General features: G+C 39.1%; 2 protein-coding genes across 2 annotated transcripts; both read left to right on the forward strand.

Moving 5' to 3' along the window:
* The first annotated feature begins 387 nt into the window (after window positions 1–387).
* LOC306828164 (cytochrome P450 2J2-like) lies at window positions 388–3829 on the forward strand. Its single transcript, XM_079350441.1, has 9 exons — window positions 388–658; window positions 775–937; window positions 1129–1278; window positions 1363–1523; window positions 1631–1807; window positions 2020–2161; window positions 2318–2505; window positions 2580–2721; window positions 2885–3829. The coding sequence occupies exons 1-9, from the start codon at window positions 452–454 to the stop codon at window positions 3058–3060; spliced, it is 1506 nt and encodes a 501-aa protein (XP_079206567.1). The 5' UTR covers window positions 388–451; the 3' UTR covers window positions 3061–3829.
* Window positions 3830–11350: 7521 nt separating this feature from the next.
* Window positions 11351–14816, forward strand: LOC306828163 (cytochrome P450 2J2-like). Its single transcript, XM_079350440.1, has 9 exons — window positions 11351–11641; window positions 11748–11910; window positions 12057–12206; window positions 12293–12453; window positions 12561–12737; window positions 13287–13428; window positions 13587–13774; window positions 13850–13991; window positions 14095–14816. Exons 1-9 carry the CDS (start codon window positions 11435–11437, stop codon window positions 14268–14270), a joined length of 1506 nt encoding a protein of 501 aa, XP_079206566.1. The 5' UTR covers window positions 11351–11434; the 3' UTR covers window positions 14271–14816.
* Window positions 14817–17032: the final 2216 nt, after the last annotated feature.

The raw sequence follows: 17032 nt of genomic DNA on the forward strand, positions 1-17032 counted from the left end.
CATAGCCTATTTTGGATCTTTTAAATTTAACACCCAGTTAAAGACCAATCCCATTCAAAAAGAAGGGGATTTGGAAATCACTAATTTAAATGTTTGCAAAGACGACACAATCTCTGAACAAAGGTACAGATGTTTAGGTGATCAATCTTGCTCTCTATTGGTATCTGGATTAAAGTAAATTTAGGCTTCTTTTCACTGCACAATGAGTACATTCTACTATTTTCAAATATTGTTTAATGGTCACTCATTAACAGGTCATCATATCCCCTATCCTAGACTGAAGAGGTCAGAGTCTGATCAAGTCATTGCATCTGGCCCATTACCAAGAGTCCATTATATAATGCTTCTCTCTCATGGAAGAAATAAAGAGGGGTGACTCCAGGCAAAAACAATCATAGAAGAAGAAAGGACAACACAGGTTTCTGTTGGACTGAGTTGAGCCCTTCTTTTGATGATGGATTTCATCTTTTCTGTTATTGGATCCTTTCTGGATTGGGATGTGAAAAGCTTTTTGCTCTTCACAGCAGTTTTCATTCTCACTGCAGACTATATTAAAAACCGTCGGCCGGCCAGCTATCCTCCAGGACCTAAATCGTTCCCTTTAGTGGGCAGCATGTTCTCTGTCGACCACAGCAGGAGTCATGAGAGTATGACACAGGTAGCTCAACAAAAAAAATATTTTAAAAAAACCCCAAGAGGTCAACTAAAAGGACTTGTCATCCTTTTATCTGTCATAATAACTTTGTTTTTCTCCTGTCTTGAATCCACTCACAGTTAGCAGGGAAATATGGAGATGTGTACAGCCTGCAGATGGGCCAGGAGTGGGTTGTGGTCTTAAATGGGTATGAGGTTCTGAAAGAAGCTCTTGTTAATCAGGGAGACAGTCTGTCTGACCGCCCACCCCTCCCTATGTTTCATGATGTAAGTGGAGGACTAGGTAAGACCATGTAACTCACACACACACACACACACACACACACACACACACACACACACACACACACACACACACACACACACACACACACACACACACACACACACACACACACACAGACTCCTGTGTAATCTTTAGTAAGTGAACAAGTTGATCTAAAAATGTATTTGTGACAAAGTATTTCCCATCAGGTGTTATTTTCAGTAGTGGGCACATATGGAAGCAGCAGAGGCGTTTTGCCCTTTCAACTCTCAGATATTTTGGAATTGGCAAGAAGTCACTTGAACCTGTCATCTTAGAGGAATTCACACACTCTTCAAAAGAATTCCAAAGTTTTGAGGGTAAATATAGATTTGCTTAATCACATCAGCAGTAAGAAACAACAAATACATTATTTATAATTGTTTTTCTGTTACAATATGTAGGTAAGCCCTTCGATCCTAAACTCATCATTGGCAACACTGTCTCCAACATCATCTGCTCCCTGGTTTTTGGGCATCGATTTGAGTACACTGATGAGAAGTTCAGGAAACTGCTCAGCTGGTTTGAGATAGCGCTCCAGATTGAAGCCTCACTTTGGACACAGGTACCAATTCTCACCAGAGTTTTCAAGATTAAGGATGAATGTTAAAAACAGAAAATCATTGTGGAACTTATTCCTTTTTCTTTCTCTTAATTTGTTCAACTCTGCAGTTTTACAACTCATTCCCTAAGCTGATGAGACGTTTGCCGGGGCCACATCATACAGTCCTGCGGGTGTGGAATGATGTGAAGAACTTCATTAGAGAAGAGCTTAAAGAACACAAAAATAACTGGGATCCCTCGGACCCAAGAGACTTCATTGATTGCTACCTAAATGAGATCCAGGAGGTGACTGGCGTTTTGTATTATTTACACTGTGCTGTGAGGAAGACACTATCTGTTGTGCCTCACAGCAGTATCTTTAAGGTTGTGTTTCTGACAGAATACAACCTATTTAATCAAAGCATAAATAAAATAAAGCACTGCCTTATATAAAAATAGCAAGGTACAATTTCCAGAACAGCTAAATGTTTAATGGATGACGTGTAATTTATTTTCAGAGTAAGGGGCAAGCTGACAACACTTTTGATGAGGAAAACCTGGTCATTTCTGGCTTTGAAATGTTTGTGGCTGGCTCTGAGACCACGTCCACCACCCTGCGCTGGGCTTTCCTCTACATGGCAAAATACCTCGAGATCCAGGGTAAGAGCACAGACTAGGCCATGTACAAACACGGGGTAATCAAATATATTATCACTTTGCATTCATTTTTCACAAGTCTCTGGTATTTAATTTTGCAACCTGTTAAAGAACTCCCTTATTTTTTAGCTCCTGACTCTTTTCCTTCCTGTTTCGCAGCAAAGGTCCAGGCTGAGGTAGACAAAGTGATCGGACAGTCCAGACAGCCATCAATGGAAGATCGTGTAAACATGCCCTATACTGATGCTGTCCTCAACGAGGTCATGAGAATGGGCAACATAGTACCTCTAAGCCTGCCTCATATGACCAACAGGGAGATCCAGCTGGGAGGCTATACAATCCCAAAGGTCAATTTTATATTTTATTAAAAAAAGTTCATTTTGTATGATATGATATGATAAAATAATATTCCAATCCCAAGGGAGCTACGATCATCCCAAATTTGACCTCGGTGCTTTACGATAAAAATGTATGGGAGACTCCCTCCACCTTCAACCCAGGACACTTTCTGAACGACAAGGGGAAGTTTGTAAAGCCAGCTTCCTTCTTGCCTTTCTCTGCTGGTGAGTATCAAGATAATCCCAGTTTTATAAACATCTTTTACTGTTAATACAGTATACTGGTCTAATCTGTTCTTGAGTTGATAACTGACTTTTCTCTCAAGAATTTTTCTAGAAGTTCTTGCCTAATTGCTGTTTAGTTTTTCAGGTCATTTTCTTGTTTCAGGTAAGCGTGTGTGTCTCGGTGAAAACCTGGCAAGGATGGAGCTTTTCCTCTTCTTCACCTCCTTCATGCAGCGCTTCACCTTCTCCATGCCTGCTGGGGTCAAGGCTAAATTGGACTTTAACTTTGGCATTACTCTGGCACCATGTCCTTATGAAATCTGTGCAACATTACGTTAAAATAAGCTCATCAACCTGAGTCATGATTGCGTGGGTCTGCTTTCAGATACTTGGATTTTATTAGTTACAACAGTCCATGTTGTTCAGTGCTAATAACTCTTTGAGTTTGTGAATGAATGTCCAAAGCACTTAAAGCAATGAAGCCTGTCTTTGTAATGGATATAAGATTATTTTGTTAAAATTATTAAGACCGCATGTTAAAAACTAATTTCACTGGTCTGTGATTGATTGCTTTGGATTTACCGTTTGTTATTGTTTTACACTTCCAGGTTTGCGCCACTAGGGGGGAGCGTGTTGTCTGAGCCTCATTCATTAAAACGAATGAGAGGCAGCAACAGCACGTTTAGTTTCTTTCTCTTTATTTCTCCCCTTACAGGTAAGAATGCTGTGTAAAAGTCAATGAACCTAAGTACATAGGTTTTGTATGTTCACAAGAACAAGTGAGTCATGTGTTCTCTGTGTATTAAGTCGTTTGGTTGTGTTTATTGCGCGGTCTGAGTGTGAATGTGGTGGCTGTGTTGCGTGCATGTTAGCTTGGATCGGGAGCACGATAGAGACACATTTGGTGCGTCTGCTGAGACAGTGCTCATATTTGAGTCATGTTTGTAGTTGAACATTTACAGTTACTTATTGCAGTTACTTAATACAGTTTAAAGAAGGATTACACTGCATATATATTTCTTTGGGTGCATTATTGTGTGCAGAGAAAATGTAATGTGTGTTATTGCATGATTCAATTGATTCATTAAAACGAATGAGAGGCAGCAACTAGGGATGCTCGATATTGGCTTTTCTACCGATATCCGATATTCCGATATTGTCCAACTCTTAATTTCCGATACCAATATCACCGATACCGATATATGCAGGCTTTTTACATCAAAACTGTTAGGTAACAACAACATAAAATATCTCCTGTGGAATTAACACATTATGCCTAATTTTATTGTGATGCCCCACTGGATGCATATGTGAATGAAACATGGCTTTCCAAATGTACACACTGAGAAAAATAAGAGAACAACTTAAATTATGGAAAAAAGTGCCATATTTATTTAGTGTTTACTTACTGTGCAACACCACAGACAATATTAAAAAAAAGGAAGAGGCATATCTTCAGTCCATTAGTTGTAAACAAACAGTCAATGAATGACTGGCCATAACTTGTCAAATAATATACTCAAACTGGGCTCAATCTCTTTTAAGAGTAACAAAATCCTCTCTCCTGATGCCTCCAGTACTCCAAAGGGCATCCTTTCGAGGGTATGGCTTCTCCTAGGTATGCATGCACCTAAAGAAAGAATAAAAAAGACAGGGAATAAATATATAATAGAATTCCTCCATTTCTTTAATAGAATTTCTATTATTTATTTTTCTTTGAAGCACTGACTGCCAAATGGTTATTGTATTCATTGTATGCAATGTATATTTTTAATGTGACGCACTCAGCACAGCAGATTAAATTTAGTTTGATGATTAAGTTAATCCATTACTCACCTGTCTCGCTTGTAGGTGCTTGAGCTGCAACTTCATTCTCTGCAAGGATTTCTTGGTACAAGGATTTCAGTTGACTCTTTAAGCGACAACTGTGTGGTTTTCTTCGGTTTCAGCTGTTGCTTCTTTTCATCACTTTGCTGCGCAAATGTAGCAACTCCGTGTGATTCTTCTTGACATGGGTTTTTAAATGATGTATTAAAGGAAGACACCTTGTTTCCTCCTCGCATAACCGACGCTTTGCAGTCATTGCAAATTGCAAATTTATTGTCCGTAGTTGGCACTTGGAAATAGTTCCAAACCACGGACACCTCATTCACCGGGTGAGCTAACTTGTTAGCTACGAGTCTAGCCTGTCGTATTTGTTGTTGTTAACATCATCAAGCGCGCGCCCATAAACGTCTCGTGCTGCGTTCATGCAGACTCGGAAATTCCAATATCGGTTCCAATATCGGTTGTAAAAATCCGATACCGATATTTCCAAATATTACATTTTTAAGTCAATATCGGCCCTCCGATATTATCGGACATCCCTAGCAGCAACAGCACGTTTTGTTTCTTTCTCTTTATTTCTCCCCTTACAGGGTGTAACATCTTCAATTTCACAATTCTCTTTGTACACTTAGTAAAGTTTCAGGTGTGTGAAGCGTCTCAAAATAAGAGCTATATGACATTTTGGATTAATACACAACCCGAGTAAAACTGAGACCACCATTTTATATAAAAAAAACCCTGATTTGTACATGAGAAAATTAAGTGGTTAGTTTGATCATTATCCCTTTATACCCAGAATGCTCAATAACAATGTAGTACAGTACTGTGACTGTATGTTAGCATCTTTTTTGTGAAGCTCATTGTGCATTTCATAAATTGTAGACTGTGAGATTAAAATTATTTTGAATACAACGTTTGGGGATTATGCTGCCCTCACAGCGCGTGAACTTGTGCGTAGCTAGACAGCTAGTTAACATCCAGTAGGTCTTCAATAAACACACAGGGCTTGCTTTTCCTGTCCTTTACTGAGTCTTGACCGTTATGGTTCTTTTTTGTAAAAAGACAAATGTTCTCCAAGGCAAAAGCGTATCACAAAAACAGTAGCAACTCCATGAATTCTGTTGTCTCTTTGTGCTCGACACGAGAGACTTAGCCAACTAGCAAGAAAACGAAGTTACGTCAAAGATAGACCGACAAAACAAACAGTGGTAAGAGCGCTCACTCTGTCGCTATTTCTAAAAACGAAACAAAAAACACAGAGTACTCACTCCGACGCTATTTTTAAATCCCAACTGACAATAGCTTACTTTTTAACTTATTAATTATGTCCTGATTAACTTTAAGGACAGCACAGGGATCATTAACAGTAATCTCTTATCTTTAAAAATGTGGTTCTGCTTCAGGTCACAGCAGGCCTTTTAAGACACTTTTTGTTATGATTAATAAACTGTAACTTAACACGGTAGTATTGACAAATTTCATGCCAAAACCCTCAAATTAAATTAACAGGAGATCTTAACACTAACTGTGTAACAAAGGATTTGGGGTCATTTGAGTTCTCTTACACATGACGATAAAATCTGATTTTTTTTTTTATTCTATTTTTATGATTAGAGCCAACATCACAAAATCCACCCTTTTGATGACCTTGCTTTTCGCTATTTCTGAAGATATTAATATTATTTCTAATTATTTTGTGAACTGTCTAAACATTTGAAAATAAATACTGCTTAGGTAAACATCAGCATCTACTGTGGAAGTGTTTGGATGAACTTTGAATCAACAAGAGTGACTCTGCATGGACATCTGACCTTCCTCTTATCAAGGTTCAATGTATTTAAATGGCTTATATTCTCCAACAGAGCTTGTCAATATATTTGTTTTACCCCTGACATATATAAAGGAACTCTGTACTCTGTCTTTCATTTGTGTGTCTCTGTAGACTGAATCACAGGAAGTTTACAAGTTAATAAGAAGCAGAGACTGATGGAGGTAATAATTAAAGGTTTAATTAAAGAGTTTGCAGATGAAGTTGACTGGATGAAATGACACAGTTGGAAAATCTGGACGACAGAAGAGAAAACTCTGTTAGTACTGGAAAAAACACAGGGAATAACTAACAAATTTTGAGAGGAGCCGATCATATCTAGCACTTCAGTAGACCGAATTATCTGGCGATGAGTAGAGTTGAGTATGGCCTTATTATTGTGCCACATTGGCGAGAGGACGAGGAGACAGTTCTGAGAGCGCAGTGGCCCTCTCGTGAGCACATACTTTCATTTTGAACAGCAAATATATATCTGACCAAACCAAAAACATGATCTGTGCGTGCTCAACTCTTTGTATACGCTCTCTGTTGTGTTTCATTTTATTCTGTTTTCCTCATGTTTCATGTCTTTTGTTTGTTTTTTACTTTAGTTCCTTAAGCCCCGTTTCCAGCAAGCGGTTCAGTTTAGTTCATCTCAGTAGCACACATTTTGTGGCGTTTCCATAGACTGAAGCCGGGAAAGATCCCCAAATTACTGATTTGTACCGTCCCACTTTTTGAGACCCTTCTGTTGGGGTGCCAAGTATATTGATCCGACCCTAAAAGGTGGAGTTAACACTGCAGTACGACCGCAGCATTAAAAGACAAACACAACCCTGCCATGTTTAAATACACTGTAAACTGTTTTTTTTCCTGCTGTATTTCTCCTCGCGGCACACAGCCTTTCTTGAAGCAAAGCTGGATTGCGTTTTGTAATGAAGAGCCACATGCCAACTCAGAAGTGTGTTAATTGTCCTGATATCAAGCGTCCGTCGCACAAAATACTATGAGGTTATTTCTCCTCTCTCATATCCCAATCCCTCTCTCTTAAATTTAATTTAAAATTTTTTAAAAAAGTCAGGAGCAACATCCGGCTTAGACGGCACCTACCAAATAGGGCACGATTGGCTGTAGAAATCAAAACAGGATCAGGCTTTAACGAATCAAATAGTACCAAACTGTACTCATCCATTCCATACCGCTTTGTGGACTTTACTCTGTGTTTTGTTTCACGACTGATCCTTTTTGCCCCTCTCCCCATTGTCTCCTGTACTGCTGATTACCTAATGTGTCTCAACTGTGTCCTGTTGTCTCCACCTCCCTTCAGTACATAGTGTTATGGAAAATTTTACTCCATGTGTACTATGTACGTTGTAAAAAGGTCTCATATAATCTGTCATATAAAATGTATCTGAAATGTCTTAGAATACTACATGCACAGCCTATCGGGTGTTTTGTTTTCCATCATTTCACACCCTTTATTCTATTTCTCACTGTTTATACAAGTGGGAAGAGTCACCCACGCAAATCTCCTCGTCGCCAGCAGAGGGAGCTGGTGTTCGATCAACGTCCCCCTGGCACTACTTGTCTGTGCCTGATTTGTCATTGGCACTTTGGGTTCTGAAATAACCTATTAGTAAGGGAATTTTTAACAGATATGTGGCTAATCTCAGAATTCTCAGAGACAAAACTGAACTGGCTCAGGCCAGGTTGGATTTTTTTGGGCATAGTCTAAGCTAAATGGCAATGATATGACTTGCAAAAACTGTATCAATGATGATATAGAGCAGAGGTTCCCAAAAAATGTCAGCAATGGAGCCCCGAAATAACTGTGCTAGAGACCAGGGAACCCCACCGTCTGTATTTCAGCAGTGTAATCTCGGAAAGGCTGTATAATAATATGATTTTATATATTTATATAGTAGTTTATGTAGGTGTCAAATTTACTTCCATAGGGAGCAGCCAACCACCTGCATTGTTTCACTTATGGGAAGCATAAATATTACTTTGCCACTGTTAACCATTTTAATCATTAGTTAAAATTCAACTAATATTTGACTGTTTTCTTCACCATAAAGGGTAAGATATGCAATTTTAGATCATTTAAGTTTTGTATTTGGTGATTGAAAGCATCTCGCAACCCAATCCAATCCACTTTATTTGTATAGCACATTTAAACAACAAAGAAATGTCTCCAAAGTGCTGTACATATGATAATAAAAACAACTAAAGAAAAATTTCAAAGACGATTCCATAAATAAAACAATAAAATCAATAAAAGACGTAGTAAACTAGTAAAATAAGTAAAAGACACAGAGGACCACAAAACTCACGCAAAGTTAAAAAGCCAGGGAATAAAAATGGGTCTTAAGACGAGACTTAAAACACTCCACCGTGGAGGCTGTTCGGACGTGGAGGGGAGAGCGCTCCAAAGTCGGGGGCCAACCACAGAGAAAGCCCTGTCCCCCCTGGTTTTAAGTCTCGCCCTAGGCACCATGAGCTGGAGCTGGCCCTCGGACCTCAAGTCGCGCACTGGAGTATAAATTTGGACGAGGTCCTTGATGTACTGTGGGGCCAGTCCAGTCAAAGCTTTAAAAACAAACAATAAAATCTTAAAATCGATTCGAAAATTAACAGGGAGCCAGTGCAAAGATGCGAGGATTGGGGTGATGTGCTCTCGCTTTTTGGTCCCTGTTAAAAGGTTGTGCTGCTGCGTTCTGGACTAACTGCAAACGAGAGAGGGCTTTGTGGCTAACAGCTGAATAAAGTGCGTTGCCGTAGTCCAGTCAACTTGAAATAAAAACGTGCACGATCTGTTCTAAAAGATTAAAAGATGAAAACGGTTTCACTTTTGCTAAAAGACGAAGATGATAAAAGCACGATATTAAAACGCCATTTATCTGTTTGGCAAATTTAAAATCACTGTCTATGGCGATGCCAAGGCTGGTAACTTTTGGACGCTCATTACTCTTGGAGGGTTCCCAGGTTGATGGGGGCGCTGCCAAACACCATAACCTCAGTTTTGTCTCCATTTAGTCTTAAAAAATTCTGAGCTAACCAAGCCTTGACATCACATAGACCACAGGTGTCAAACTCCAGTCCTCGAGGGCCGGCTTCCTCAGACTAACGCACCTGCTTTAAACCAATGTGTTGTCATCAAGTTCTGCAGAAGCCTGATAACGAGTCACTCATTGGATTCAGCTGCATCCGAGCAGGGAGATATCTAACAGTCTGAGGAAGCCGGCCCTCCAGGACTGGAGTTTGACACCCCTGACATAGACAGTCAAACAGGGGTGTCAGGGGGCAGTGGCTGGTTTTAGAGATCGGCATGTAGATCTGGCAGTCGTCGGCATAAAGATGGTACGACATGCCATGTTTCTGAAAAATCTGTGCAAGGGGGAGGAGATATATTGTGAACAAGATAGGTCCCAGGATAGATCCCTGGGAGACCCCACAATGAAGTGGAGTAGAGGACGAGGTGGAGTCCCCCAGCCTGACAGAGAAAGACCTCTCTGACAGGTAGGACCTGAACCACTCCAAAGTGGTCCCCCTGGCACCCACAAAGTCCCTCAGGCGGTCTAAAAGAATTTTGTGGTCGACTGTGTCAAAGGCAGCTGTGAGGTCTAAAAGCACTAAAATGGCAGAACTACCTGAATCAGTAATTAAAAAGAGATCATTAAAAGTGCTGTGAAATCCCTTGTACCCAGACTGGAACTGGTCTAAAGTACCATTACCGTTCATAAAAGACTGCAATTGTGCAAAAACACACTTCTCTCGAAGTTTTGCCATAAATGGTCATTTGGAAATGGGCCGGTAATTTGACAAAAGTGTCGGATCAAGACCAGGTTTTTTAATCAAGGGCTCAACAACATCTTTTTTACAAAAAGAGGGCACAATGCCAGAAGTCAAGCTGCTGTTGATGATCTCCCTGACAGAAGAATCAGTGGTGCTCCAGACCTCCTTAAAAAAGCGAGGAGGGACTGGGTCTGTGGGACAGGAGGAGGGTTTGTTAACTAGCCCTGTGAGCTCAGACAATGACACAGGCTCAAAACAAATAAAAACAGTAGAGCACTGAGTAGCTAGTGTAAGAGCAGGTACAGAAGCGGGTATAGTGGCTCTAATAGCAGCAACCTTATCATTAAAAAAGGCGATGAATTTTTCACAAGTCTCGGGTGTCATCTCCAGTAAAGTGGAAGGATTCGGATTAAAAACAGAACTAAACAATATTCAGAGATTAAGATGGTGTCGTCTTTGCAAACATTTTTGAGACACTAGTGAGACACTCTCTCAGTGTCTCACTAGCCCCCAGGGGTCCCAATTTCCACTTTAAGAACAGCAGAGTCTGGAGAAGACTCAGAGCTGGACCCCTAATACAATGAACGTAGTGGTGCAGTATAGTTTTTAACTAGTATTTGAGATATTAAAATAAACATATAAAGCTACTGTGAATTTACACGTAAGTGGGCGTCTCAACGTTTCCACCAAGGAATCGATTTTTTGATAAACAAATGTTTGCAATGGATTCAGAATCCCAATGAACCCCTAGTTTGACTCCTCACAAGCTACCAAAAGCAAAGGTTAACATTTTCAAATTTTCACCAATAAGTAGTGCCAATAAGGTTCCAGGTACCCCGAGTTGGATTTAAATGTTTTTATACGTGTTATAAGACATCTTTTTGAACACATTTGTGAAGAAATCTATTGGTAAGGAATTTATTCCCAGATTTTTGCAATGTATTATATATTGCAAAAAAATATATATATTATATATATATTTGCAACTGGGTAGTACCCACCTGACACCAGAAGAATTATAACACAGAATGAAAGTTATAAAATGGGTTATCATGGGACACCATCTTAATCTCTGAATATTGTTTAATGGTCACTGATTAACAGGTCCTCATATCCCCTATCTAAGAATGAAGGGGTCAGAGTCTGATCAAGTTGCAAACAGTCCATTATATAATGCTTCTCTCTCATGGAAGAAATAAAGAGGGGTGACTCCAGGCAAAAACAATCATAGAAGAAGAAAGGACAACACAGGTTTCTGTTGGACTGAGTTGAGCCCTTCTTTTGATGATGGATTTCATCTTTTCTGTTATCGGATCCTTTCTGGATTGGGATGTGAAAAGCTTTTTGCTCTTCACAGCAGTTTTCATTCTCACTGCAGACTATATTAAAAACCGTCGTCCGGCAAGCTATCCTCCAGGACCTAAATCGTTCCCTTTAGTGGGCAGCATGTTCTCTGTCGACCACAGCAGGAGTCATGAGAGTATGACACAGGTAGCTCAACAAAAAACAATAAAAAAAAAAACCAAGAGGTCAACTAAAAAGACTTGTCATCCTTTTATCGTCGTAATAACTTTGTTTTTCTTGTATCCACTCACAGTTAGCAGGGAAATATGGAGATGTGTACAGCCTGCGGTTGGGCCAGGAGTGGGTTGTGGTCTTAAATGGGTATGAGGTTCTGAAAGAAGCTCTTGTTAATCAGGGAGACAGTCTGTCTGACCGCCCACCCCTCCCTATGTTTCAGGACATAAGCGAAGGACTAGGTAAGACCATGTAACAGACACACACACACACGCCTACACACACACACACACACACACACACACCTATGCACACACACTCCTGTGTAATCTTTAGGAAGTGAACAAGTTGATCTAAAATGTATTTGTGACAAAGTATTTCCCATCAGGCATGGTGTTCAGTAGTGGCCACATGTGGAAGCAGCAGAGGCGTTTTGCCCTTTCAACTCTCAGATATTTTGGAATTGGCAAGAAGTCACTTGAACCTGTCATCTTAGAGGAATTCACACACTCTTCAAAAGAATTCCAAAGTTTTGAAGGTAAATATAGATTTGCTTAATCACATTAGCAATAAAAACAACAACAAATACATTATTTATAATTGTTTTTCTGTTACAATATGGAGGTAAGCCCTTCGATCCAAAACTCATCATTGGCAACACTGTCTCCAACATCATCTGCTCCCTGGTTTTTGGGCATCGATTTGAGTACACTGATGAGAAGTTCAGGAAACTGCTCAGCTGGTTTGAGATAGCGCTCCAGATTGAAGCCTCACTTTGGACACAGGTACCAATTCTCAGCAGAGTTTTCAAGATTAAGAATGAATGTAAAAAACAGAAAATCATTGTGGCACTTATTCCTTTTTCTTTCTTTTAATCTGTTGAACTCTGCAGTTTTACAACTCGTTCCCCAAGCTGATGAGACGTTTGCCGGGGCCACATCATACAGTCTTTCGGGTGTGGACAGATGTGAAGAACTTCATTAGAGAAGAGCTTAAAGAGCACAAAAATAACTGGGACTCCTCGGACCCAAGAGACTTCATTGATTGCTACCTAAATGAGATCCAGGAGGTGACTGGCTTTTTGTATTCTTTACACTGCGCGTCTCCCGTGCATGAAAGAATGATTGATTTTCTGGGGCACTTCATCCACAAAGTTGTGTGTTGGAGAGGCTTGTGAAACTTCCATCAAACAGATGAAATACGTGGTACTCATGACTCTAAGAATAATTGAACAACCATTTAAAAATGAGCTTTACTTCTTCATGAACGCATCACACATTTAACGTGACGATGCATTGGGACAACGAACATTCGCGGAGGCTACCGCTCTCTCCAACATGTTAATACTCAAGACCCCTAGGCTGCCCATAAAAGTGCCTGAACAGAAACAACGTAAACATTGAAACAGACAGAAACAAACAGACAACAATGAAACATGGGAAATTTATAACACTATCAGTTGTGGCTCAGAGCAGTATCTTTAAGGTTATGTCTCTGACAGAATATAACCCATTCAGTCAAAGTATTAAACAAATGAAGCACTGCCTTATGTGAAATTAGCAAGGTACAAGTTCAGAACAGCTAAATGTTTTGGGGATGACATGCAATTTATTTTCAGAGTAAGGGGCAAGCTGACAACACTTTTGATGAGGAAAACCTGGTCATTTCTGTCTTTGAAATGTTTGTGGCTGGCTCTGAGACCACGTCCACCACCCTGCGCTGGGCTTTCCTCTACATGGCAAAATACCCCGAGATCCAGGGTAAGAACACAGACGAGGCCAGGATTTTATGTACAAATATGTGAAAAACAAATGTATTATCACTTTGCATTCATTTTTCACAAGTCTCTGGTATTTAATTTTGCAACCTGTTAAAGAACTCCCTTATTTTTTTCTCCCTTTTCCTTCCTGTTTCGCAGCAAAGGTCCAGACTGAGGTAGACAAAGTGATCGGACAGTCCAGACAGCCATCAATGGAAGATCGTGTAAACATGCCCTATACTGATGCTGTCCTCAACGAGGTCATGAGAATGGGCAACATAGTACCTCTAAGCCTGCCTCATATGACCAACAGGGAAATCCAGCTGGGAGGCTATACAATCCCAAAGGTCAATTTTATATTTTATAAAAAAAAAGTTCATTTTGTATGATATGATTTGATAAAATAATATTCCAATCCCAAGGGAGCTACGATCATCCCAAATTTGACCTCGGTGCTGTTCGACAAGAACGTATGGGAGACTCCCTCCACCTTCAACCCAGGACACTTTCTGAACGACAAGGGGAAGTTTGTGAAGCAAGCTGCCTTCTTGCCTTTCTCTGCTGGTGAGTATCAAGATAATCCCAGTTTTATATTATATATTATTATATTTTTTACATGTTCTTAACAAATTTCTGTTTAGTTTTTAAGGTCATTTTCTTGTTTCAGGTAAGCGTGTGTGTCTCGGTGAAAACCTGGCAAGGATGGAGCTTTTCCTCTTCTTCACCTCCTTCATGCAGCGCTTCACCTTCTCCATGCCTGCTGGGGTCAAGGCTAAGTTGGACTTTGCCTTTGGCATTACTCTGGCACCATGTCCTTATGAAATCTGTGCAACATTACGTTAAAAAAAGCTCATCAACCTGAGTCATGATTGCATGGATCTTCTTTCAGATACTTGGATTTTATTAGTTACAACAGTCCATGTTGTTCAGTGCTGATATCTCTTTGATATTGTGAATGAATATCCAAAGCACTCAAAGCATTGAAGCCTGTCTAATTCTCCTTGTACACTTAGATAAGAACCTACATTATATGAGTATGTCTCATGAATTTTATTCAGCAAAGTTTGAGATGTGTGATACGTCTAATAATAAGAGCTATGTGACATTTTGGATTAATATAACACAATCCAAGTAAAACTGAGACCAGAATTTAATATAAGAAAATCCTGAATTGTACATGATCTGTCAACAAGACACATCAAAATTAAGTGGTTAGTTTGGTCACTATCCCTTTATACCCAGAATGCTCAATAGCATTGTAGTATACAGTACTAGCTAACTAGTAAAAAGTTGGCTTTTTTTTTTTTTTTGTAAAGCTCATTGTGCATTTCATAAATTGTAGACTGTTAGATTTAAATTAATTTGAATACAATGTTTGGGGATTCTTAACAGTGATGTCTTCTCCTTAAAAAATGGGGTTCTGCTTCAGGTCACAGCGGGCCTTTTTAGACACTTTTTGATATGATTACTAAACTGTAACTTAAATTTGCCTTTGTGACCTATTTTATGTCAGAATCCTGAAATTAAATTTACAGGAGATCTTAACACTAACTTTGAAACAAAGGATTTAAGGTCATTTGAGTTCGTTAAAACATGAAGATAACATTTTTCAGATTTTTTGTATACTATTTTCATGATTAGAGCCAACCCAAAATCCACCCTGCGATTTTGATGACCTTCCTTTTGGCTATTTCTGTCGATATTATTATTTAGGACTTTGCACTGAAGGTCACACCTCATGTCAAATGATTGAAGTCTTGATTTGAAGTGTATTTACCCCAAAACTAAAAGTTATAATGGGAAAAATGTATTTTTGTTAAAATAATTCTGTCTAAACATTTTAAAAGAAATACTGTTTAGGTAAACATCAGCATCATGTGATTCTACTGTGGGCGTATTTGGATGAACTTTGAATCTATAAGAATGACTCTGCATGGATATCTGTCAAGGTTCACTGTATTTCATGGCTTATCTTCTCCAACAGAGCTGGACAATATATTTGTTTTACCCCTGACATGTATAATGGGGCTCTCTACTCTGTCTTTCATTTGTGTGTCTCTGCAGACTGAATCACAGGATACACTCAGAAGACTCACTCCTTATAAGAATAAACCTCACAATGATGATTGGTTCAGTGTATACTAAAATATTTTCAATTGCAAAGTGTTCCCATACCTGTTTAAAAAATGGAATTCATAACAGGAAAATTTGGTACCTTGTTATCATTTGTGTGATGATTGATACATTGTTACCACAACTTTTTTTCTCTTTTTATTTACATGTCCAATAAAATAACAAAGCAGTGAATAACATTGTAACAGTTACAGGCAGTCTGTAAATAAACTTATGAATTTGAGCCGTTGGCCCCCCCTTAAAAATCTACATATTAACCAGTCCAATTTATCAAAAAAGGATTTATGGTTATAGGGTGATGGCTATAGGGATGTGTTGGAACAGATTAAAAAAATTGGAAAGGCAACCTACAAGGGATAGCGGCAAAACAGACCAACGGTCAAAGACCTTCTCAGCCTTTTCAACCAAAGGCAAAAAGTTTGCATGAAGATGGATGGACTAATAAAAACTCCCAAATAACGAAACCCATTATCATCCCAATAAAATGGCACTAAGGAACGAGGAAGCTGTCTAGCTAGAGAGTTAATTAGAAACAAATCACGCTTCTAATAGTTAATAGTTTATTGCCTGAATAAGCCCAAAATTGGTCCAAGATGTTGAAGATCACGGGAAGAGAGTTAACTGGATCCGAGATGTACAAGAGCAGATCATCCATTTATAATGAGACCTTATGTATTGTATCTAACCGGGTGATACCGCAGCCAGATAGCAAGGGGTTCTATCGCGATCGCCAACAGTAGTGGCGACGGGGCAACCCTGTCTCGTGCCTCTCCCAAGCGAGAAGAGGGGAGATAATGTGTCGTTCGTTTGAACTGAAGTTACCGGGGAGGAGTACAATAGTCTGACCCAGAGAATAAAATTGTCGCTAAGACCAAACTGGACCATTACCTTTTTTTTGTAAAGCTCATTGTGCATTTCATAAATTGTAGACTGTTAGATTTAAATTAATTTGAATACAATGTTTGGGGATTCTTAACAGTGATGTCTTCTCCTTAAAAAATGTGGTTCTGCTTCAGGTCACAGCGGGCCTTTTTAGACACTTTTTGATATGATTACTAAACTGTAACTTAAATTTGCCTTTGTGACCTATTTTATGTCAGAATCCTGAAATTAAATTTACAGGAGATCTTAACACTAACTTTGAAACAAAGGATTTAAGGTCATTTGAGTTCGTTAAAACATGAAGATAACATTTTTCAGATTTTTTGTATACTATTTTCATGATTAGAGCCAACCCAAAATCCACCCTGCGATTTTGATGACCTTCCTTTTGGCTATTTCTGTCGATATTATTATTTAGGACTTTGCACTGAAGGTCACACCTCATGTCAAATGATTGAAGTCTTGATTTGAAGTGTATTTACCCCAAAACTAAAAGTTATAATGGGAAAAATGTATTTTTGTTAAAATAATTCTGTCTAAACATTTTAAAAGAAATACTGTTTAGGTAAACATCAGCATCATGTGATTCT

Source organism: Symphodus melops (genome assembly GCF_947650265.1).
Source record: "Symphodus melops genome assembly, chromosome: 8".
Taxonomy (NCBI): Eukaryota; Metazoa; Chordata; class Actinopteri; order Labriformes; family Labridae; genus Symphodus; species Symphodus melops.